General features: G+C 35.2%; 2 protein-coding genes across 4 annotated transcripts in view; one reads left to right on the top strand and one right to left on the bottom strand.

Annotated features, from left to right (window-relative positions):
* The window catches only part of INTS12 (integrator complex subunit 12), a 29258-nt gene extending 20545 nt beyond the window's left edge, over positions 1-8713 (top strand). For all 3 annotated transcript variants that reach the window (XM_066385891.1, XM_066385888.1, XM_066385890.1), the window contains 3 exons: positions 229-388; positions 4916-5062; positions 8020-8713. In XM_066385891.1, the coding sequence (XP_066241988.1) occupies positions 229-388; positions 4916-5062; positions 8020-8607 (895 nt within the window). In that variant the 3' untranslated portion in view covers positions 8608-8713. The remainder of the gene's footprint in view (positions 1-228; positions 389-4915; positions 5063-8019) is intronic.
* A 3300-nt stretch (positions 8714-12013) lies between these two features.
* Positions 12014-24829, bottom strand: part of ARHGEF38 (Rho guanine nucleotide exchange factor 38) — a 165197-nt gene continuing 152381 nt past the window's right edge. Inside the window, exon 14 of the mRNA XM_066385918.1 lies at positions 12014-17221. Within this exon, the coding sequence (XP_066242015.1) occupies positions 17036-17221 (186 nt within the window). The 3' untranslated portion in view covers positions 12014-17035. The remainder of the gene's footprint in view (positions 17222-24829) is intronic.

Genomic DNA, 24829 nt, shown 5'->3' with positions numbered 1-24829 from the left:
CAAATTTAGTTACTAAGGCACCTTTTATATTTATTAATGGTTGAGCATAAGCTTTAAAAGAAACAGTGTTTGAGTAAATTACATATTGGGTTCGTTATTTTGCTTTTTTGTTTTCTGGGGTTTTTAACCATATTTAATGTATCAAACTTTCCAAAAACAGCCCTAAAGTAGCTTTAAATTGTTGTGTGCATTCAACTAAGTTCAATATTTAATGTTATATTTTCTTAGGCAGATGACAGTGGCATCTGGTAATCAATTAGTAGAATGTCAAGAGTGCCATAATCTCTACCACCAAGATTGCCATAAGCCCCAAGTGACAGACAAGGAGGTGAATGACCCGCGCCTTGTTTGGTATTGTGCCCGATGTACCAGACAAATGAAAAGAATGGTAGGAATAACTTTTCTCTATTTTAGACAATCTGTCAGTACTTTTTGTTGATGTGGCTTTTCAGAACAAGAATTTAAACTATTATGGTATTGAGAACGTATATAAGCTGATTATTTAAATGTTTGGGTATATAGTGTGTATGTTTGATTTATGTGTCGATGCTTAATGACCAGATCATGTAATATTCATTTTTCTCTGTTAAGCTTTTAGCTTATTCTAATATAGATAAACAGGATTGGAGACTCACAAAATGTTTACTAGTATTTAAATGTATTTCTAAATATATAGAAATTCCATAAAGCACTGTGGGAAGTGGTGAAATACAAAAGCTCCAGTCTTTGGTGAGTCTGGTGGGGAAATATTGAAAATGTCTATTCCTGAGTGCGCTTAAACCACAGACTTACAGTGTGACAAAGGCGGTGCATCTCTGTCTTTGCAGCTACATTTCTCTGTTACTTAGTCTTTCCTTCCCATTGTCTTTGAGTGACTTTTACCCCGGTTTCCCAATGTATTTTCTCTGTGTACTGTTCACTGCATAATTGCCTTTAATGTCACACTGAAACACGGTTTCATTTGTTATAATTGACAGCATTCTTAACTTTTATTCATCTAAAAGTAGATAAATGAACTTCATTTTCCTTTTAAAGAATCAAGTTGTTATTTACTTTGGTGACTTGATTTCCCCATTATTCTCCCCTGCCCTAGAAAAGGGACTGTTAATAGAAGAGTTTATTTGATGCTTGTTAATCAAATAAATTTCTACATAAATTTTTCTGACCAAATATATCTTTTAATAATCAGAAGTACTTAGTGAATAGTGAGGATCAAGACACCTATTTTACTTTTTAATCAGTTAAATCAGAAGTAAGAACTGGCTTTATGTATTTCTATGAAAAGTAGTAAATTTTCTGTAGTAGGTATACTTTCTCTTTTTAATAGGAAATTTCTGTGACAAACTATCATTTTTTTTTCTATCTTAATTTTATTTAGTTTATTATTTAAAATAATCCTCAGGACCTCAAGAAAAATGATTATGGAATGTAGTACCTTCCTGGGCATTGAAAGATATAATAGTTACTAAGAATTAGTAATAGTTAAATAACTAATTTGTGACAATAATCTGTCTTTCTTTAGTAAATCTTCAAAGTTTTATTATTTTTATTTCACTGTAAGTCATTTAAGTAAGCACTGTTTTCTCCTGAGTTTTTCTCCCCTTTTTTTTTTTTTTTTTTTTTTTTTTTTTTTTTCTGAAGCTGGAAACAGGGAGAGACAGTCAGACAGACTCCCGCATGCGCCGGACCAGGATCCACCCGGCACGCCCACAGGGGCTACGCTCTGCCCACCAGGGGGCAATGCTCTGCCCCTCCGGGGCGTCGCTCTGCCGCGACCAGAGCCACTCTAGCACCTGGGGCAGAGGCCAAGGAGCCATCCCCAGCGCCAGGGCCATCTTTGCTCCAATGGAGCCTTGGCTGCGGGAGGTGAAGAGAGAGACAGAGAGGAAGGAGGGGGGCGCGGTGGAGAAGCAAATGGGCGCTTCTCCTGTGTGCCCTGGCCGGGAATCGAACCCGGGTCCCCCCGCACGCCAGGTCAACGCTCTACCGCTGAGCCAACCAGCCAGGGCCTCCCCATTTTTTAATGACATATTTTACACCAGATCTATATTTATAGTTTCAACCCTCTTTCTGAACTGAATTTTCGCAGCTGATCAGATAACCTTCAGTTACTTTAAGTTGAACATTTTAAAAAATAAAATTGTTCTCCTCTCTACTCAATTTCTCCCCCGTTGCCTCAACTAGAAAATATTACCCTTTATACCTCTCTTAATTCCATATTCTTTTGTTTGCCAAATTTTAAATTCTATTTCTTATATATGTTTCATATATGTTTATTTTTCTAATATTACCCGAGTCCACGAGTCTCTCATTTCTTGTCTATTGCTTTAGCCTCTTAAGAGATCTCCTTGTTTCCCTTGAATCCATTTTATTCACTACAATTCGAATTATGCTTCTAAAATATTTATCTAACTTTATCTGATAAAATAGACCCATTGGTTTTCAGTTACTAATATGATGAGATTATGCTCATTAGGGTGGACCTTTGATGAAAGTCTGGCTTTGTATCTTCTCTCCAACCATTTGACAATATACCTCATACGTTCTGGCCATGGCAGACTAAGTATATCAGTCCTTGAATATGTGGTGAACTTTCATGTTCCCGTATGTTCTGCTTCTCAGATTCTCCTCACCTGGGATACCTTTTATTCATTTTTGCAAATTAAATGTCTAATTTATCAATAAGATTACATCATTTTCATTGGCATACCACAAGAGCAGAGCTCAGGACTGGACATGTCTTACATTCTGTTGTCTTCATTTTAAGATATGTATAATGGAGGAAATGTGGATTAGTACCAGAAATCACAGTCAATAAGTTAAGTATGTGTGCCTGAGAGCCGAAGTGCTGAATGGGGAGCCATGACTAATGTTAGGACATGATTAGAATATACCAAGAGTGGACCAAGAGAAAACCGAAAGGCATGATCTGAAGTGAGTTTGAATATCTAGGTCCACTACACACAGATTTATGAGAGGAAGAAATTTGGAAACAGTAGGAATGCTAAATCCAGTCATTCTGACTATAATTGCTTCCAGTGAGTTTTTCATATCTGCATTGGTTATTGCTCCACAGTATCACAAAGATACTGTGCATAGCATCTTACATCTTCTTCTCCTTGCACTAATTTCTCCCAAGTAGTTCTACAGTACACATTATTATAAGAGCTACAAGAATGTTGTGATACTGTCATTCTTCAGTTCTATAATTCTCTACCAGGAAATGGGTTTTGCTTCAGCACTAGGTAAGAGGCTCATAGGACTTATTGCAGTGGTTCCCAATCTAAGGTAATAACACACACCTACTCAGCTGCATTTAGAAATGTGTGAAATATGTGGTTTGTGATTACTGCTTTACTGGCAATGACTGTCCTGAGTGGAGACTTATATACGTTCTGCAGCGTGTGAGATAGTCACCCAATGAAAAATTATAGTGCCTCTGTTGAGTAACACTGAGTCAGTGATAAAATCCTAGTTCCCTAAGCTAGTATTACTAGCAAAGTACAAAGGCTTCTGGGTATTTCTTACTCAACCTCTAAGATGGTTAGGTCAAACAGAGGAAGCAGAAGATCTAAACATGATCTCCTAGGCAGAGGTCCTTTCTGGGCTTCATTGCAATGAATATTCATCTGCTAAAGCATACACATTCAGTCAGTCTTCAGAGTCTGATCTCTGGAATTGTAGATACAGGTGTGAGATGGAAAGCTATGGTTATAGAACCGTGTATTTCCCATTTACTCTGAAGGCTACGTTCTCATAACACGGTTTTGCAGTAGAGAGTAAGATGGCCTTCCTTTTCTGTGGGTTAGAGATGTTTTGCCATAGATAGTTTTCCAGCATCTTAATCATATTATTGATCTGAATGTTTCTTTATGCATCATATTTAAAGTAGGTACACTTTCATGTGAAAAGTATGTAATATAAAAAAGATGAATTGAGACTTACGGACCAAAATTATATATAATATGACAAACAATAGCATAAGAAGACTCATCAAGAAGGTTTAAACAAGTATAAAACAGTCTGTATTCAAACTTCCAAAAATGGGAACAAATTAATAGTAAATTCCCTGGTAAAGTCCTGTATGACGTTATTAGGATTGTCAAAGACAGTGTAATGGCTGGGAGCATTTTTGCCTCATCCTTTGAAAATAATTTGATTAGTTAGTAGTAATTATTGTTGTCAGTACTTAACATATTTCAGAAACTATGCTAAACTCTTACATAATTGAAATAATTCCTATAACCCATAACTTTACCAAATGATAGAGTACATAGTTATAAAATAAGAAAAAATTAATTGGTCAAAATAGAATTGTATATATTTGGACCAATGGATGCAAATTTCTCTTTGTTAACATAGAAATGTATTTGTGAACTTTCTTTGAGAATTCAGTGTGCCTAGTTCTACAGTGTGGACAAACCTCAGGAAGCTTCACCATTTATCATTAATAGGTTTTTCTCCCTGGTCTGTATTTAAAACCAAATTGATCTGAACTACCTTTGAACTCAGTCTCCATTACTCAGAGAGTTATGCCTGATCCCAAGACGAAAACTCCTAAATCTTTGCCCAACCATAATAAGAAATAAATACTTTTTACAGTTACAAATAGTTTGTGGTTTTCATTTTTTAAAAAATAATTTAGTTTGTCTTGCTTAATCCACCCTAATCGGCATGATTTATAAAGCTATTTTATTTATCTTTACTGTTTAGAAACTAAGTATAAAAGCATTAATATGATGATAAAAAGAATTTCTCTGAGTCTGTACTTTTAGTGTGATCACAATATTTTTTAAAATTTCAGCCATATTTCAACTCAATGAGGGAGTACTGTGATAGGTTTTCAAATTGTCTTTTTTGTGTGCATTCAACTAAGATTTTGTAGCTGACTTAATCTTAACACTGATTTTTATAGGCTCAAAAAACTCAGAAGCCGCCCCAGAAGCCCGCCCCCACAGTTGTTTCTGTAGCTCCTGCTGTCAAAGATCCATTGGTTAAGAAACCAGAAACTAAACTCAAACAAGAAACAACATTTCTGGCATTTAAGAGAACGGAAGTCAAGGTATTGTTCATTTCATTTTTATCTAAGATTATCTAATTTTTCAATTTTATTTTAATTTACTAAACAATACTAACTTGAAAAAATTAATGAGGAATGATATACTAAATGGCTTTATGTTGGAAATTAAGATCGCATTAGGTAGAAAGGGAACATTTATATAATTATTTAATCTCTGTGCTATTTCTCTTTTTATCACATTGAGTAACTGTCTACAAGTATTCCTAGTTGACATTCTTTGCCATTTCTATATAGTCAGACACTTATCTCCGTCAGGAATTTGCTTTATATTCTAAATACCTCTGCCTTTAGTAGCACAATTTTGCTCCTTATATCACTTGTACTGATTGATTCTATAGCTTTTTTCTCCCTACCTTTTGTCTATTGAAGAAGTTTTCTCACTTTGTCTTATTTTTTTTCTTTGATTATCACAGACTTTCATGGTTCCTACCTCTCTACTAAAGAACCAGATTATTTAGTGAGAGTATCACCTTTCTCATTCCTAGGTTTGCATCCTTGAATTCACACTACATTATTATTAATATCTGGGCATTTTGATGTCATGGAAAAATTTTTGTTCCTTTTTCTATTATTTTTTAAATTTAAATGAGAGGAGGAGAGATAGACTCCTGCATGTGCCCCCACTGGTATCCACCTGGTGACCCCCATATGGGGCTGATGTGCTGCCCATCTGGGGCCCATAGCCATATCCACCTGGTGACCCCCATATGGGGCTGATGCTCTGCCCATCTGGGGCCCATACCCATATCCACCTGGTGACCCCCATATGGGGCTAATGCTCTGCCCATCAGGGGTCCATGCTCGCAACTGAGCTATTTTTAGCACCTGAGGCGGAGGCTCCACGGAGCCATCCTCAGCACCCAAGGCCATTGTGCTTGTATCAATCAAACCATGGCTGAGGGAGAGGAAGAGAGAAAAAGTACAGGAGAAGGGAGAGAGGAGGAGAAGCAGATGGGCACCTCTCCTGAGTGCCCTAACTAGGAATTGAACCCGGGACATCCACACATCAGGCCAACGTGCTACCACTTAGCCAACCAGCTAGGGCCAAATTTAGGTGGATTTTTATACTAACCTGTTACTACTAAAGTTTATTTTTAGGAAATACAACGTGAAATCATTTTATGGCAAATCATTAAGGCTTTGGTTGTCATGTTTGCTTTGCTTGAGAGGTGTTGGTGTGTTTATGATAAAAATGGATAAATTTTTACTACAAAAAAATCGTTCTCAATTTTATATAAAGAACAAATGGCTTTCTAACTAGGATAACAAGCAAGAAGATATTTATAGTTAAAAACAGTTGAGAAATGTATACACTAAAGTAGTAAGGAATTACGTGATATCCATTGTCTTATTTTACATCTGAGTGTCCTCATGGTATTGTAAGCCATCTGGCACTCAGTTGAAAAGCAATACCAGTAACAGCAGCCATTAAAATGAATGCCATACACATGGAACTTCCTTTCTCATTTGTACTTCATAAGTGTTGGTCCTTTTAATTACTTCAGATGGGTTTTCTTTTGTGAAGTCTGTTGAAATATCATTTAGCCATATGGCAGACAGTTTTATGTTTAACAGAAAGAAAAGGGAAAAGATTAGATCTTTCAGAATTGAAAATTAAAAGTTTGCTACACCTGTATACTTTTGCTTCCTTGATTTTTTGTCATTACCTGTTATGCATTTCACTAGGAATTTGTAATATATATAGTTTATCTTCTCTGGTAAACTTATGAAATAGTGTTGTATAATGTTGTTATAAAAAACCTTATTTTCAGAATATGTGAGCATAAGTCTAGACTCCTCCTCTTAAAAAGTAAAGATGTCAAAGCATTATTCTGTTTTGATTATTTTTCACATTGGTTGAAAATGTTTACATATAGATAATATTGAAGGCTACTTTATAAGAACTAAAATCATTTTTATCAACTCTTTTGAGTTCAATCCTAAAATATAATTGGATACATTTTAGACATGATAACTACAGTATATTTAAATAAGATAACTATTTTTGATGCTTTATTTTTTACCTATGTGTGAATTTAACACTTTTGTGAATCTTCATAAAGCTATGAAGGTAAAAGAGTGCCAATGCGAAGTTCAATTCATAATTAATTTGAACAACCCAAATGTGAAGGGGAAAAGTATTTGTACTTGTGTAAGAACAATATTTAGTGAGTGATATTGTTATCACTGTTAGCTTTTAACTGGCCACAAAGTTAGAGAAATCTAAGTGTAAACCTTGATACAAAAAACATCAAGGAGTGAGTCAGGCCTACCTAAAACATCACTGTACAGCTTATGAAGCCATTGATAAAATCCTTTACACAGAAGTAGGGATATCTTGTTTGATAGTTTCGGTGGAAACTTGGACAAATAGTGACAATAAAGTCATGAAACCTTTTAAATATATCACCAGAGTTGTACAATTTCAAGTAGTTAACATTGTATAACTATATTTTACAGTGCAGTAACTTTATGAATTGTATTTTTTAAATTATCCATTAGTCATTTAAAGCAAGCTCTAAAGAATGATATGTTTTACTGAGCTAGGTAATACCTTTTGGGTAAAAACAAGTTAAAAGCATTAAATCTGATTTTCTGATATGGCTTATAACTGAATCTAAAAGCAATTCTCAAAAAGGAATTCCATGTATTTCTTTTTTTTTTTTAATCAGTAGAAGAATATGGAATCCCAAAATTACTGCTTTGGAACACTAGCGCCCATTATGGATAAGTTTTGTTGTGTTTTATTATAAGAACTTATATTGTATAAGAGCGCAATATAAATTGTACCACTTTGGTGGTATAATTTAAATTTCCCAGGTCATTACTTTTGTATAAAAAGTACAAAATTAAATTTGTTACATATTTCAGAATATTATAATAGGTGTTAATTATACTTAACTTTAATGTAATATTTATCCTTTTAAAATTTTTTTTAGCCATCTCCGGTTATTTCAGGAAATTCTTCTAGTACCAGTGTTTCCTCTTCAGTAACTAGTGGCCTAACAGCGTGGGCAGCTTTGCTTGCAGCCAAAACTACTACTGCTGGTCCATCGACAGCAAAATTGAGTTCAACAACCCAAAACAGTAGTGGGAAACCTGCTACCTCATCAGCTAACCAGAAGCCTGTGGGGTTGACTGGTCTGGCAACGTCATCCAAAGGTGGAATAGGTTCCAAAATAGGTTCCAGTAACAACACTTCACCCACTATACCATTGAAACCACCTCCACCTCTAACTTTGGGCAAAACTGGCCTTAGTCGCTCAATTAGTTGTGACAATGTTAGCAAAGTAGGTCTTCCTAGTCCAAGTAGTTTAGTTCCAGGAAGCAGCAGCCAACTAAGTGGAAATGGAAACAGTGGGACATCGGGGCCCAGTGGAAGTACCACCAGCAAGACCAGTTCAGAATCAGGCAGCTCTTCCTCCGCATCCCTTAAAGGTCCAACTTCACAAGAATCACAGCTCAATGCCATGAAGCGATTACAGATGGTCAAGAAGAAAGCTGCCCAAAAGAAACTCAAGAAGTAATGTGGCCACGCAGGTTTCCATACCACATTATCCTAATGAGTAAAGTCTTATTATTAGGGCATAAACTGTAATATACTATAATTTAATAAAAATCTTCATAATGAAATCTCTATTATTTCTTGCCTTAAAATGCTAAATATTATTTAGAAAAACTTGAAAATCTTTTTCATTTTAAATGTTTAACAGTTGTATTTTAACAATTTCCATAGTATGTGGCAACAATGATTAGAATGACTAATTTTTGATGAGAACTGATAGTATATGTGAATTAAAACCCAAAAATCAATAGTTTATTCATGTTCTTACAAAGTCCCCAAAATTGATCCCTCTGAATAGGATGCTTTATAGGGTGGAAGGGATGACCCACTATCAAGTTTTCTACTTTCCCCTAATAGTCTTCACAGTCAGTGTTAACCCCCAGGCTCATTTCAATTGATTCTCCCAATTCCCCCCAAATATTTCATCTCCCATTTTTCAAAATTAATTTTTCATAACTGCTGATACCACTATATTTTATCTTTACCATTTTATCACCTCATATCGATTACTTCACTTTCAATAGATTGTGATCTGCCTTTAAATGCAATACTTCTTTCAGCTTGCCCATGCATTTCCTTACATTGACAATGTAACATATATACATAGTATATATGTAGTAAATTTTGAATTTTGTTCTCTCCTAGTTACACACATTTCTGAGAATTCTCGAGAAATATACCCATTCCAAGATTCTGTGGATGGATAATTTCTACTTGTTTATATACTGATAGCTTCTTCCTATACCATGAAAAATAAGGCTATTTTTACTGCCCCAAAATGTTATAGCATTTTATCTGATTTTAACTAGCTTTATATAAAAGTAGCTCCTGTATAATTATTGAGATTATATTAAGGTATGTATGTATACATTTCTAAGTCAAAAATAGTGAGGGATCAGACTTGATGCCTTGCTTGCAAGCTAACAAATTAGCCAGCCATTGTTTTATGTAAATATTCTGATAGAAGTCTTGAGGCTTTCAGGTTCACGGACACAGTTTATTGCTCACAGCAAAAGCAACAGCCATATTGTGCTTTCTGAATACCTTGTTTCATTTAAAACTGGAAGTCTAACAAATTCTACATTTACTAGACTATAACCTGGAAGTCCAATGAATTCCCCCATTCCTTCAACTTTGATGTGTGCCACTAAATCTTCACTCTATAGCCTCTAATCTCAAATCCTTTTTCTTTTTCTCTATATTTTTTTATAACATCACTATTCTAAAATATATTGATAAATGATTTTTGTGAGAATTAAAGCTTTTTAAATTAAGCTTGATCTTTTTCTAAGAAAGATTACTTTAAACCTATCTGCTAAATAATGGGACTAAATTATTCATGGTCAATTAGAGATCAAGATTGAGATTATCCCATTACTTAAAAAGTAGAGTAAACATCTGTTTGCATGTTTAAAATCTGCCAGATGATGTTTTTGATTTAAGAAATAGATTGCTGTTGATTATCAATTTGGCATCAAATTCAAATTTCCTTTAGGGTCAAAAGACCAAAAAATATATATACATCCATCATTATTTGTTTATAGTTCAGGGTTAGTTTGGAGCAAAGTGGACAGAATGACCTGACATAAGCTTAGCTCAACAACTGTAATAGCTAATGTGCCCTCAGTTCGTATGAAACATGAAAGCAGTAATGCATAGTTTGCACATTGGCACTGGAAATGAAAAATTTTGTCCCATGTGTGCTGGATAGACTTGAGGAGCAATTATTTTAGTTTCTGCTGCACTTCACAGAGGACTTTGTAAGACTTGTTTAAGAAGTCATTTATATTTTGTTGAGCATAGCTCTTTTTGCATATAAATATATATTTAGAATCCACATGTGTATGCATACATCTAGTACTATAAAATTCAGTTTGGTATTTTTATACATATGTATTTGGTATTAGAGTTTGTCTTCAAGTAGCTCGTAGGCCTTGATTTTTCCTTATCATTGAGCCACACGGCTTCTTTCTGAGCACATGATGAAATGGCCAGCTTTATATTATATATATTTTAGTGAGAGGAAGACAGACAAACAGGAAGGGAGAGAGATGAGAAGCATCACCTTATAGTTGCAGCACCTTAGTTCATTGACTGCTTCTCATATGTGCCTTGACTGGGGGGCTCAAGCTGAGCCAGGAACCCCTTGCTCAAGCCAGCGACCTTGGGCTTAAGCCTGTGACCATGGGCTTCAAGCTAGCAATTTGGGGCTCAAGCCAGCAACAATGAGGTCATGTCTATGATCCCCCATTCAAGCAGGCAACCCTGCGCTCAAGCTGGTGAGCCCACACTCAACTCAGATGAGCCCTTGCTCAAGCCAGCAACCTTGGATTTTCAAACCTGGGACTTCAGCATCCCAGGTTGACTATCCACTGTGCCACAGCCTAATCAGGCAGCCAGCTTTATATTAATAGTATTTATCATTTATTTTGTGTATAATTTGTTTTTCTCACTAGAATTTAAGTTGGATGAGGACAGGATCTCATTTGTCTTGCATACCATGGTATTCCAACTGCAGCTCTCAATAACTATTGGCTCAGTGAATAAAGAGATAATTAGATGGGCCAACAAGTAAGCTTTTAGGATTATAAGTTCAAATCCCATTTTAATATATATCTGTTCAGTGTCACCTTTCTGTTTTGCATACTGTACTTACTGTTTAATCATAGATTTTACTTTTTAATATTTTAATGACTTAGAGAGAGACAGACACTAATTTGTTGTTCTTATATCAATATATGCATTCAGTGGTTGATTCTTGTATATGACCTGGCTGGGGATGGAACTCCCAACCTTGGTGTATCAGGACAGTGCTCTAACCCACTGAGCTGCCTGGCAAAGGCTTAATCATAGATTTTAGTGACTTAAAAACATTGAAAAAATGTCAGATTAAAGAGATCTGCATTTAAATCCCTGTCCCTCTATGTATTAGCTGTGCAGCCCTGTTTTCTCCTTTATAAAACCTAATGACACCCATTGAGATAAAATTGGAACATCTCTAATATTCAAAGGTTAACAAGGATGTGGTAGTACTATTTATTAATAACATTATAAATTGTGATGACCATACATTATAAGAAATAGGTAGCCTGACCAGGTGATAGTGCAGTGAATAGAGCATCGGATTGGGATGTGGAAGACTGAAGTTTGAAACCCCAAAGTTGTCGGTTTGAGCACAGGCTCACCAGCTTGAGAGCAGGATCGCTGGCTTGAGCGTGGGATCATAGACGTCACCCCATGGTCGCTGGCTGGAGCCCAAAGGTCACTGGCTTGATGCCCAAGGTCACTGGCTTGAGCAAGGGGCCACTTGCTCTGCTGTACCCCCCCCGCCCCGTCAAGGCACATATGAGAAAATAATTTATGAACAACTAAGGAGCAGCAATGAAGAATTAATGCTTCTCATCTCCCTTCTTGTCTGTCCCTATCTGTCCCTCTCTCTGTCTCTCTATGTCACACACACAAGAAAACAAAGAAAAAGATAATTTTACAAAAAATTTTATTATGCAATAATTATAAAAATTAAGCAAACAAAACTATAATACATTTAATTACCATAATATTGTTTTTTAATAAGACAAATTAATTTACTAAGATTACATCCTCTAGATTATTTTTTAAACAAGAACATCTCATTTAAGTACTATATATGCTACAGTGTGACTTGTTATCCTGAAAAACTAAAGCGAATTATGTCTGGATCTAGAGAGTGATAATAACATGAAAGCAGTAGCTGGCCTCAGAGACTCAGATTGTATTCTAGTAACCTTGGCGTGAAGACTTGTTATATTGAAATAATTTTGTAGATCACAGAAAATTTAATGACTAAGTTTTTATATATATTATATAGGCAATTGAAAATTTTGATTTTAAAAATAATGGCATTCTATAAATAATATATCCCTAAACAGTATAAAATCTAGTGTCCTTCCAGTTCATGAAATTTAATTACTTATCACCTATAATGTGAATGTGTATGTCTAATTTAACTTGAATTTGTGAGGTCTAGATATATTCAGTATTGAACAGTGCATTTAGTATCTTAAGAAGCCGTAGTTAATGACAAACAGGATTTGAACAAAATGGCTTTGCTGTCTTAGAATAAAAAGATTTCCTCTTTTTTTTTTTTTTTTTTTTTTTAAATTTAGTGAGAGGAGGGGAGGCAGAGATAGATTCCTGCATACACCCCAACCGGGATCCACCTGGCAAGCCCGCTAGAGGCCGTTGCTCCATTGCAACCAGAGCCATTATTTAGGGCCTGACATGGTGGCCATCCTTAGTGCCTGGGGCCAACTCACTCCAATGGCAAGAGGGGAGGAGAAGAGATATATATATATACACAGAGAGAAGTGAGGGGGTGAGGAGTGGAGAAGCAGATGGGCACTTCTCCTGTGTGCCCTGATCGGGAATTAAACCAGGGACATCCACACACCGGGCCTTCCTCTACCACTGAGCCAAGCGGCCAGGACCAAAGATTTCCTTTTTTTAGTTACATGTATTTAAGAGGTTTTTGCAACAGACAAAAGAAAGCTTATGAAAAAAGTGAAAAGGTTTTAATTCCATGTCTCAGTGTGAAAACTAATGTTTGTAAATCACCTGAACTACTCATCACAGGTAGTGACAAGCACTTACTCATCTCTAAATGTCCAGATTATATTTTAGACAAAATACGGACTATACCAGTACGTGAAGTATTTTAAGTAATGCTGCATTCATAAGATTAAAATATGCATTATATCTCTTCTGCACAACTTAACCTTCAAAGAATTGTTTTATACTAATGAGTAAGTACAAAAACAAGTTATTTTTCTGAAATATAAGGAGTTTTCAAATAGTGGCTTTGTAAATTTTTCCCATGACTTAAGCACCAATAGTAATTTTGTATTACTGGTTTTATATAATTTCTAAAATTTATTATGTATATTAATTTACATAATAGTCTTTAAAAATAAAGACTAGATAAAATTTATATATACACTTACTTGTTTTAGAAATAAAAATAGCCACAAAATTTTCTCTTTGTTTTTTGGTTAAAAAAAAAAATACTTATTTCAGAGAATTCTTTACTGTACAATAACATTTAAATAACATTTAATTTTAAAGATATAGAAAATAATTACATTAGCATAGCTCAACAACAGTTTTATTTTTGAAAGCATACATCTTAACTAGCTTGGAATTTTATTTCCTTTAGGTCCAACAGAATAACACCTGGCCTCAAAATTACAATTACTTAATTTTAAATACTACGATAATGAGGATATTGTATTATATATATATATATATATATATATATATATATATATGATGCCTAAATGGCACATGAACTATAAGTGTATTTTTAACCCTTTGAGTAGTGAGTTTTTTTCATGCTCACTGACCCCTGGGAGTGAGTTCTTTTTTTCAAAAAATGAAATTAGTTCCAGTTCCTGTTTTATTAACTTAAAATCATGTTTGATAACCAATTTATGGAAACAAGAACATACATCTGCCTTTTTTTAATGTTGCCTTACACATCTTAAAAATAAATCGATTGTACTCTGGATGGTCAGAAGGCACAAAGACGTACATGAACGTTCGTACTACTCAAAGGGTTAAAATGGCAACAACACAGTTCTACAGTCATACATCTTCAGCACACTAGTGAGGGAGTGCAGTAGGCGGCTTCATCACACGTGCTCAGCAGCTCACTGCAGCTATGATTGTATTGGTGTGGTTTCTTCATAGGTCAGATGGGAAGCATCAGTCCTGGGACCACACAAATAGACAAAGCTTCTCATACACATCTAGTCAATATTTCAGCCAGTAAAGCAAATATGTACTGTATTTATATTATAATTCTTCATTTTGGGGGAAGTATAAAGGTCATAATTTAAATTACACGTACAGGGTGTGGCAAAAGTAAGTTTACAGTTCATTTGTAAAATAATACAGTAAATATTGCAAGAATAAACTTCTGTATACTCACAAATGTAAACTTACTTTTGCTACACTGTGTGTGTGTGTGTGTGTCTGTGTGTAAAAATTTCCCAAGTGTCTGTTGTTGGGCATGTTTATAGTCTCCACAAGTTACAGGTTTGGATTTCTCATTGCTTTATCCTAGGCACACTGGAATTTGCTTATATTTTGTTATTGGGTACAAAGTTGCATGTAAAAGACATAAAAACTTTCTGTGTATATCAAAAAAAACATAAGCAGTCTTCTTTTGGTACCCAACTCAAAACAAGAAAATATTTTATACAAAGTGACTTACCAGTAGAACCTTTTATAACCATATGTAGATTAAGAATATTAGGAGCAATAGAGTATTCCTCCCTATCTGCAGTTTCACTTGCCCCCAGTAACCACAGCCCAAAAATATTAATTGGAAAATTCCAGAAATAATTCACAAGTTTTAAACCATGCTCCATTCTGAGTAGCATGATGAAATTTCGTGTCATCCAGCTCTGTCCCATCCAGGATGTGACTCTTCCCTTTGTCCATTGTATTCACAGTGAACACTCTACCTGCTGTTCGTCACTCTGTAGCCTTCTAGGTTGTCAGCTCGACTGTTGAAATTTTCCAGTGTGCATAGTAATCTAATACTACATGACAATACCTATGATGTCATTCATTCACCTCACTTCATCTCATCACATAGACATTGTATAATCTCACATCACAAGAAGGGTGTGTACAGTACAGTAAAATATTTAGAGAGAGAGAGCACTTTCACATACTACAGTATATTGTTAAAATTCTATTTTATTATTGATAACTGTTGTTAGTCTTTTACTGTGTCTAATTTATAAAGTAACTTTATTATCGATATGTATGTATAGGAGAAAATACAGTATATATAGGGCTTGGTACTCTTCAAGGTTTCAGGCATCCACAGGGGTTTTATAACATCCCCTATGGATAACAGGGAATTACTGTATCATAAGATGTAAAATTTTCTGTCATGTAACTGTTCTATGAATATCTGGGGTTGTACATGTCATACATGTATGTTAAAGTCAGCAACTCTCTGAAAAGCAGAACTGTTCACTTTGTTATTTGTATTTCTCAGGGATATATGTAACTAACTATACATTATACAGATCAAATCTTTTAAAGTAACTTAAATTTTAATCTTAAAATTTGATATCATATCAACACATTTTATGTGGACAATGAAAGTCTACTTTAGTGTGGTTCCTAAAGGAAACCACTAAGTGAAATTTAATGTTTTTCTGTTTCATAGAAGCATCCTTTTAGTTCAATAAAATATCTTGACAGAATATGCCTGAAATCCTATGGGACAGTTTTGAGCTATTCCCAAATTAAAGTTCAGTGTTCCAGGACACTGAGTTCCAGCAAATGTTATCCTCAGTGCCTGCCTGTCTCAGTACAAGTCGGCAACTCAAAATATTTGCATCTTGGCTCGGAATCTGGAACTTACATTCCCCATTCATCATGTAAACAACTGAGTGATCCAAAAATATTTTCTCATTAAAGTATCATTAGCAATCATGTAGGATAGTTTTAAACAATTACACTTTCAAAACTAAGCAAAACAGTAAAAATGAACCTAGATACTTCATTTTGTCTAGGCTAGTATCATGGGAGTTCTTGTAGACCTTGATTTTGAAAAACTTCTCAATACTTAAATATGGACCTGAAAGGAAAATAGGCCTCATCAATGTCCTTTATTTGAGTACTTTGTGACAGCAAATGTAGTATTTAGGAGTATGGATCCAGAACCAGACCTAGGTTTGAGGCCCAGCCTTATCACTTACTAGCAATGTGACTTGAGCTAAATTCGTTTCTTTGAGCCTCAGTTTCCTCTCAATGTTGTATCAAATAAGTTACCACATATAAAACCTTTAAAACTATGGTATTTGGTATGCATTCAGTAAAAGTTAACATGTTATTATGTTATTGGCTTTTTAAAAGATTTTAAACTTATACTAAAGAGAGACCCCACATCAGACTTCTAGTTGGCTATTAATTATCGATTCCAATTATTATGTGTATTTAGTATATATTCCCTGGTTCACACATATATGTGTATAATCTATATATACCATATAGTGCACATATATGTGTAGTAGACATATATGTGCACATCATGAAATGAATATGGTGTGTATGTATATGTGTGCATGCACATGAAACAGGCATGAAAAAACAAAACATTTTTGAGGCATAATACAGAAAAATAAAATACAATAAATTGAAAAAACCTTGTCCTTAGATCCAACCTTTTGTGATGGTAAAGAGTACACCCTTAAAATAGCTCTACTTTTAAGTAGATACAGTATCAGTTCATGTAGTTTGGAGGTTTCTTGATTTCTAGGCCAACCTTGTAATGTCAGTTTTATGAGGTAGTCAATCAACAACTTGCCAGAAATAAGTCAAAGGCTTACTTTTTAAGCGTAAGTCATCTTTCCAAGGTAGTTAGCTGGCACATAGCCTTTCTGCCCTTGAGCTTCAGCTAACCACCACTCTTTATTGCCACTGAGGTCACAAAATCTAAGTATGTGGACTCGCTGGTATTCCTGAAGGCTGAGTTCATGGTTACTCCGGGCTTCAAAGGCATGCACTGCATAGAAAATCTAGATAAAGAAGCAAATGACATAATGAGAAGCAGACCCTAAATATGTGGACAAAAGTAATAAATATTTCCAAGCTTTTAGACAGAATGCTAGTTTTCTCTTTTTTCCAAAGTGACATTTTCTGAACGCCTCCTGGATATATTTTGCTAAAATATGGTCTAGATGAGAACAGAGTGAAATAGGTATTCTTATTGTTCTGTTGGGGAGCAGTCTAAACTGTTCTTGAAGGCAATTTAGCAGTTTCTATTAAAAGGTTTTTAAAATATTTTTTATTTTTATTCAATAATAACTCAGAATCTCTTTTTAAAAAATATTTTTAAGACTATTCATTTGAGAGAGAGAGAGAGAGAGAGAGAGAGAGAGAGAGAGAGAAGGGGGGGAGGAGCAGGAAGCATCAACTCTCATATGTTCCTTGACCAGGCAAGCCCAGGGTTTCGAACCAGTGACTGCAGTATTTCAGGTTGATGCTTTATCCACTGTGCTACCACAGGCCAGGCAATCAGAATCTCTTTAACAAATAGAAACACTGAAAGATTTTTGCACAATAATGTTACTACATATCCATTTATAAGGTGAAAAGTGGGAGAGAAAGGACAGTAACACTGAAAGTTCAGAAAGAATATAAATTCTAGGCCTTACACTAATAAGATCTATAGTCATTAAAAATTACTAATAACATGGGGAAATGTTTGGTTCCTCAAGGAAAACCACTACAGGGAAATGATCATGATAAAATAGTAATCAAAAAAGACATAAATTGATGTACCATATAAGTCTAATATTATTAGACTGTTTGGTAGAATTAGAGATGATTTTAATTTTTACTTATTATTTCCCAAACCTGTATAATGATAATGTATTAAACTTACAATACTTAAAATATTTTAAGTGACCTAGAAGAAACTAGTTAAACACATTTCAGTCAAAAGAATTTTTCTCTAACCTCAAAAGAATACTTCATGCCTGACCAAGTGGTGGCGCAGTGGATAGAGCATCGGACTGGGATGCGGAGGACCCAGGTACCAGACCCCGAGGTTGCCAGCTTGAGCGTGGGCTCATCTGGTTTGAGCAAAAAACTCACCAGTTTGAGCCCAAGGTCGCTGGCTCGAGCAAGGGGTTCCTCGGTCTGCTGTAGCCACACAGTCAAGGCATATATGAGAAAGCAATCAATGCACAACTAAGGTGTTGCAATGAAAAACTAATGATTGATGCTTCTCATCTCTCTCCATTCCTGTCTGTCTGTCCCTATCTATCTCTTGCTCTCTGTCTCTGTAAAAAAAAAAAAAAAAAGAATACTTCATAATTATCAGATGCATAAGAAGTCCCTAAATGTTTAGTCCCTCTTCCACTAAAATCACAAAATTGTTAATAAAAATATTTAGTTATTGCATAACATGAAGCAATCAAATAACAATATTTATTCATTCATCTGTTTAATCAGAATTTATTAAGTACCTGATAGGTGCCAGATATGTTATCAGAGAACTTGTAACCCAGCTAGGAAAAATAAAATGTTTATTTGGGGCAACACTAGAATCTATGTAAACACAATAAATTAAAATCAATTTTAAAAAATGGCACACAAAAACAAAAGACAAAAACACCCTACACATTTAGGTGATATATCAGCTAATGTAAGCTAGTTTTTGGAATAAGTACTCTTTTATAGGTTGATATAAGGGGTGGGTATATCATTAGACAGGGTACAGAGACAAAGATTTGAAAACAGTAAAAGAGAGACAGGCAAGCAGATTAACTTTCTCAAAATCAAGAAACAATATAATAGAGGAAATGATGAGAAATAAGGTAACTTGGTTGGGCAGGAAAAGAGACTGGGAAGTGTGAGGAGGAAACCACGGTTATAATTTTGGTTTTCTTTATATCTTGAACTGTTATTTAACTTTTGGTGAAATTCTAAGAACATTGATTTGTATATCATTTGAGCTCTGCCTCAAGGTGAGGACCCATATTTCAACTTTTCTCCATTGACCACATCATGGTACACAGTAATAATTCAAATATATGTTGATTTGACTTGTGTTGAGCAAATAAGTTTGTAAAATATGATTTTTATGTTTGCTCACTTATAGTTTGCATTGGGGGCTGGGCAGCACCAGGTATATGTGGGCCTGTGAACTTGCAAATTACCTTCCTGCTTGGGAAGGGCCATTGTTTTGCTAATGTTTGCTGGAGGAGAGGTTTGGCACCAGCAAGTTTTGAAAGAGAAGGAGAAGGAGAGGCAGAGAAAGAAGCTATGTTCGCAGAGTGAGCGCAGAGAGAATGCAGAGTGCTGAGGAAGAAGCCGTGTTGGCAGGGAAAGAAAGAAGAAGCCATGTGCAGAGAGAAAGAGAAGGTGTGCAGATGGGGAACCAGAGGTGAGGGGCTTTTGGGAGCTCCGCTGAGACTGGTGAGGCCTTTGATTCTAGGAGGAACCAGACAAGGCTCTCTTGGTTGTGGAACCAGACAATGTGTCAGGGCTTTGTGAGCTCTAGACGAAGAGGCAAGTGTTTTCCCTGTGTGTTGCTCATCGGCTGGTGCAAGACTTTAATAAAAGAAATGGCCCATCATTTTCTGGCTTCACTATTTCTTTACCGTCTGTCTGAATCCGATGGGAACCTGAACCTGCATGGCCACAACTGTGATAGCGCCAACTACTGGCTATACAACTTGACAGGCTGAGAGGCTTAGATATCATACAAGAACATATAAGAGATCATCTTGTGTCATATAAGATACATACAAGACAGATTGTAGGATATGGATTATTTTGTAATTTAAAAAGAAAAGAGGGCCAAAAATTTATGGAGGGCCATAAATTTTTGAGCAATGGAGTAGCAGCAATCATAGCTATCTTTTGTAGTGCTCATGTCAATTTACATAACTGTGCTTTATCCTCAACAGCCCTGAGTTGGGACTTGGAGAAGTAGTAACATGCTCTTAGCCAGAGCTAGTGGGTGCTGCTGGGACCACATATTCTAACCCAAATCTTGTGCTTGGTCCAGTTTTCATAATACCTTAGGAACCAAATTCTTGTTCTAGCAAAGATGTACAGAGTATATTGTTGTAAAAAGGAACTGGATTATCTAATATATTACTTCTGTGTTTTGGTGGTTGTTTAGAAAGTGAAGACACTGAATAGATCCACAATAGCAAAGGGGAGGATTTGGTTGGCAAAACTCATTCAGAAATATGATGTACCAAAATATAGCTTTGAAAGAATCTATTACGAGCCCACATTAGCAGTTGCTAGCCATCTTTTGTAAATTTTATACATAATATATAATATATAATATATACTTTATCAATGCAGCTATAGATTTTTAGCAGGTTGAATCAACTACTAATATATTATTCCTAAATATAGTTGACCATTTTGAACGTGGGGAGTGTTACAGCACTGACCAACTTACCCCACCCACCTGCAGTTGAAAATCCATGTATAACTTTTAACCTCCCCCCACAACCTAATTACTAATAGCCTACTGTTGACTAGAAGCCTTAACATACATGGTCAACGTAACACATACTTTGCATGATATATGTATTATGAGGAGCCACTGAGCCACTTCACCCGCAGGTGTTGTAAGGTACCAAAAACTACAGAATTAATATTAATATTTTAAGAGGCTTGGAGAACATTTTATTAATTTGGGTTAAGGTGTGCAGAAAAATTGTGAGAATAGTCTCTGTACTGTGTGATTGGCATAGTCAGGATGGCCCTTGGCATTGTATTGTAAATGCAAAGGGGAGGAAAACATGGATTCCTAGACATTCCACCATGCCTGTGGGGAAAAGGGTGAATGGCTAGCCAGGTACAGGGAGAGAAAAGTCAAAATAAACCTTTTCTTATAGCAATGAGTCATTTGCAGGCATTTGTCCCCACGGAAACTACCTCTCCTATGTAAATGCGTGTGGTTAACACGTGTGACTCTGGACAGAGAGATGGCAGATAAACACTAGATAATATAGGAATGCCTTTTAATATGTAAAGAGACATCTTTCTACCATTGTGTTGGCTTGTAAATTTTGTTTTCTCCAAAAGGATGTATGGCTTGGAAATTGAACATGGTTCTATCATGTTAAAGGACATATGACTATAACCAATAGTGGTAAGGGGCTCCTAATTACAATTTTTGCTTCTGTACTTCCCACTTACAAAACTATAAAAACTAAGCAGAACAAAGGGCCAGCACGCTCTCCTGTCGGAGTTGCTGCCACTTGGCCAAGCTAGACAATAAAGCTTTGATGTGTAAACGACGGACCTTGTTCCTGTCTTCAATGTTTCGGGTCCCTCCGAATTAGGCCTATCATATTATGTGTGTTTATAATAAACTGGAGAAAAGAAAATGTTTTTAAAAATCGGGAAGAGAAAATATATTTTCTGTATTTATTGAAAAAACCCTGCATATAAGTGGATTTGCACATTTTAAACCAGTATTGTTCAAGGATCAATTATATTTTGTCATCTTTCATTTTGGCACATTTTCTCTTAAGGGGACTATAAAGTCTTCCACCTGGATCTATTTGGTCTGAAATGATAACAGCTTATATTATATTTTAAATACTAAATGTAGATTCTTAGGTAATTATAAATTTGAAATACAAAATTATAACATATACTTTCAATACTTTAGAAGATTGTGGTCCAAAATTAATTTATGGAGAGCAGTTTTTATTTTTTATATAATAAGATTATGTCTCCATCTCAAAATGAAAATGTCTCCTTTTAAAGAGACAACAAACAGTACGTAACATTGGACTACACGTTAGAAGTATTCAACCTATAATGGATTTAAGAACTAAAGGGTTTCTTATTTTTTTAAATATTTTAATTATTTTAGGATGTATTTTTCTAACTTTCAATGTTAATATGTTTTGGTCCAGACACATTAAAATTTTTATTAAGTCATAATCATCTAACTTCTTTTCCTTAGCATTCCTTTTCTTTTTTTTAATGTTGTCAGTGTATTTTTAGATTTTTATTTATTTATTTATAATTTATTAAGATGACATGGTTTACCAAATCATACAGGTTTCAAGTATACAAGTCAATATAACCCCGTCTGCACACTGTTCGTGTCCCTCCACCCCAAGCAAAGTCTCCTGTGGTCCCCTCCGCCTCTCCCCTCTCTGCCCCACTTTCCCTCTGGCTATGGCCACCCTGCTGTCTGTATCTATGTGTTATGTATGTAAGTTTTTTGGCTAATCTCTCCACCTTTTTTCATCCAGTCTCCTTGACCACCTCCCCTCTGACAGCTGTCCATCTGTCCCATGTGTCCATGCCTCTGTTTCTCTTTTGTTCATCAGTTTATTGTGTCCATTAGAGTCCACATATAAGTGAAATCATATGGTATTTGTCTTTCTCTGATTGGCTTATTTCACTTAGCATAATACTCTCCAGGTCCATCCATGTTTTTGCAAAAGGTAAGATTTCCTTCTTTTTTATGACCAAATAGTATTCCATTGTATAAATGTACCACAGGTTTTTATCCACTCATCTACTGAAGCACACTTGGGCTGCTTCCAAATTTTGGCTATTATAAATAATGCTGCAATCAACATGGGGGTGCATATCTTCTTTTGAATCAGTGTTTCGGGATTCTTAGGACATATTCATAGAAGTGGGATAACTGAGTTGTAAGTCAGTTCCATTTTTAATTTTTTGAGGAAACTCCATACTGTTTTCCACAGTGGCTGCACCAGTCTGCATTCCCACCAGCAGTGCAGGAGGGTTCCCTTTTCTCCACATCCTCACCAGCACTTGATGTTTGTTGATATGTTAATGAAAGCTATTCTGAGGTGTTTTTAATATGGTTTTAATTTGCATCTCTCTGATTATTAGTGACATTGCACATTTTGTCATATACTTATTGACCTTCTGTATGTCTACTTTGGAGAAGTGTCTATTCAGGTTCTTTGCCCATTTTTTATTTTAACATTTTTTCCTTGCTTGTTTTTTAATTGTATTGTTTGTCTTCCTGGTGTTGAGTTTTGTGTTTTATAATTTTTTAAAAAGTCCTTTATCTGATGTATCAGCAAATATATTCTCCCATTCAGTGAGGGTTGCTTCTTTTTAAAGCTCTGGCTCATATTAAATACAATATTCTGTGAAAGCATTCTACTTCTCTACATTTACTATTTTTTATATATAATACTTCATATTCTTGTATTATTGACTCTTACCCAATTTATTGCCCATTGTCTATAACCACCAGATCTTTTCCAGTTCAGCATTTCCACATTCTATATTTGTGCATTTAATTATTCTGTCTTTAGTGAGCCATGTTATCTGCCTTAACTGAATTGCATTTTATTGATTTCATCCCAGTTTTTCAATTAGCAAAAACAAAAATTATAGTACATTTTAATATTTCTTTCCAAAACTTAAAAACCATAAGCCAGTATTTACAGTATTTTATGCAGCTCAGGAAGTCAAAATAGCTACATTTTTAAATACTCATTTTTCTCTCTTATCCTCCAGGAGCAAGCTTTCATGTTCTTTAGTTAATAATTATGTATAGTTACTACACAAGTAATTTATATTAAAAACATTTAAATAAAATATGCAAAAGAAAATAAATCATCCAGTTGCTATTAATATGTTGCCTTCCTTGCTTCCTGTCTTTTTTTTCCTTTGTTTTTTACTTTGTCTTTTTTTTCTACCTACCTACCTGAAGTGATAATAAACATGCAGTTCAAGTACACTAATTTTTGCAACCTGCTTTTTCACTTGAAAATATATTCAAATATATTTTCCTGTCATTAAAGCTCTCTAAAGCATCATTTTTTTATTTTTTATTTTTTTATATAAATTTTTATTAATGTTAATGGGGTGACATCAATAAATCAGGGTACATATATTCAAAGAAAACATGTCCAGATTATCTTGTCATTCACTTATGTTGCAGACCCATCACCCAAAGTCAGATTGTCCTCTGTCACCTTCTATCTAGTTTTCTTTGTGCCTCTCCCTCTCCCCCTCCCCCTCTCCTCCTTCCCTCCCACACCCCCCCTCCCCCCACCCCCGGTAACCACCACACTCTTGTCCATGTCTCTTAGTCTCGCTTTTATGTTGCACCAATGTATGGAATCATGTAGTTCTTGGTTTTTTCTGATTTACTAATTTCACTCTGTATAATGTTATCAAGATCCCACCATTTTGATCCTATGTCATCATTTCTTATGGCTGAGTAGTATTCCATAGTGTATATGTGCCACATCTTCTTTATCCAGTCTTCTATTGAAGGGCTTTTTGGTTGTTTCCATGTTTTGGCCACTGTGAACAATGCTGCAATGAACATGGGGCTAGGCTACATGTGTCTTTACTTATCAATGTTTCTGAGTTTTTGGGGTATATACCCAGTAGAGGAATTGCTGGGTCATAAGGTAGTTCTATTTGCAGTTTTTTGAGGAACCACCATACTTTCTTCCATAATGGTTGTACAACTTTACATTCCCACCTACAGTGAATGAGGGTTCCTTTTTCTCCACAGCCTCTCCAGCATTTGCTATTACCTGTCTTGTTGATAATAGCTAATCTAACAGGTGTGAGGTGGTATCGCATTGTAGTTTTGATTTGCATTTCTCTAATAACTAATGAAGATGAGC

Source organism: Saccopteryx leptura, chromosome 5 (assembly GCF_036850995.1).
Source record: "Saccopteryx leptura isolate mSacLep1 chromosome 5, mSacLep1_pri_phased_curated, whole genome shotgun sequence".
NCBI lineage: Eukaryota > Metazoa > Chordata > Mammalia > Chiroptera > Emballonuridae > Saccopteryx > Saccopteryx leptura.
Note: the sequence above shows the minus strand (reverse complement) of the source record. Positions and strands in the feature narration are given on the sequence as shown.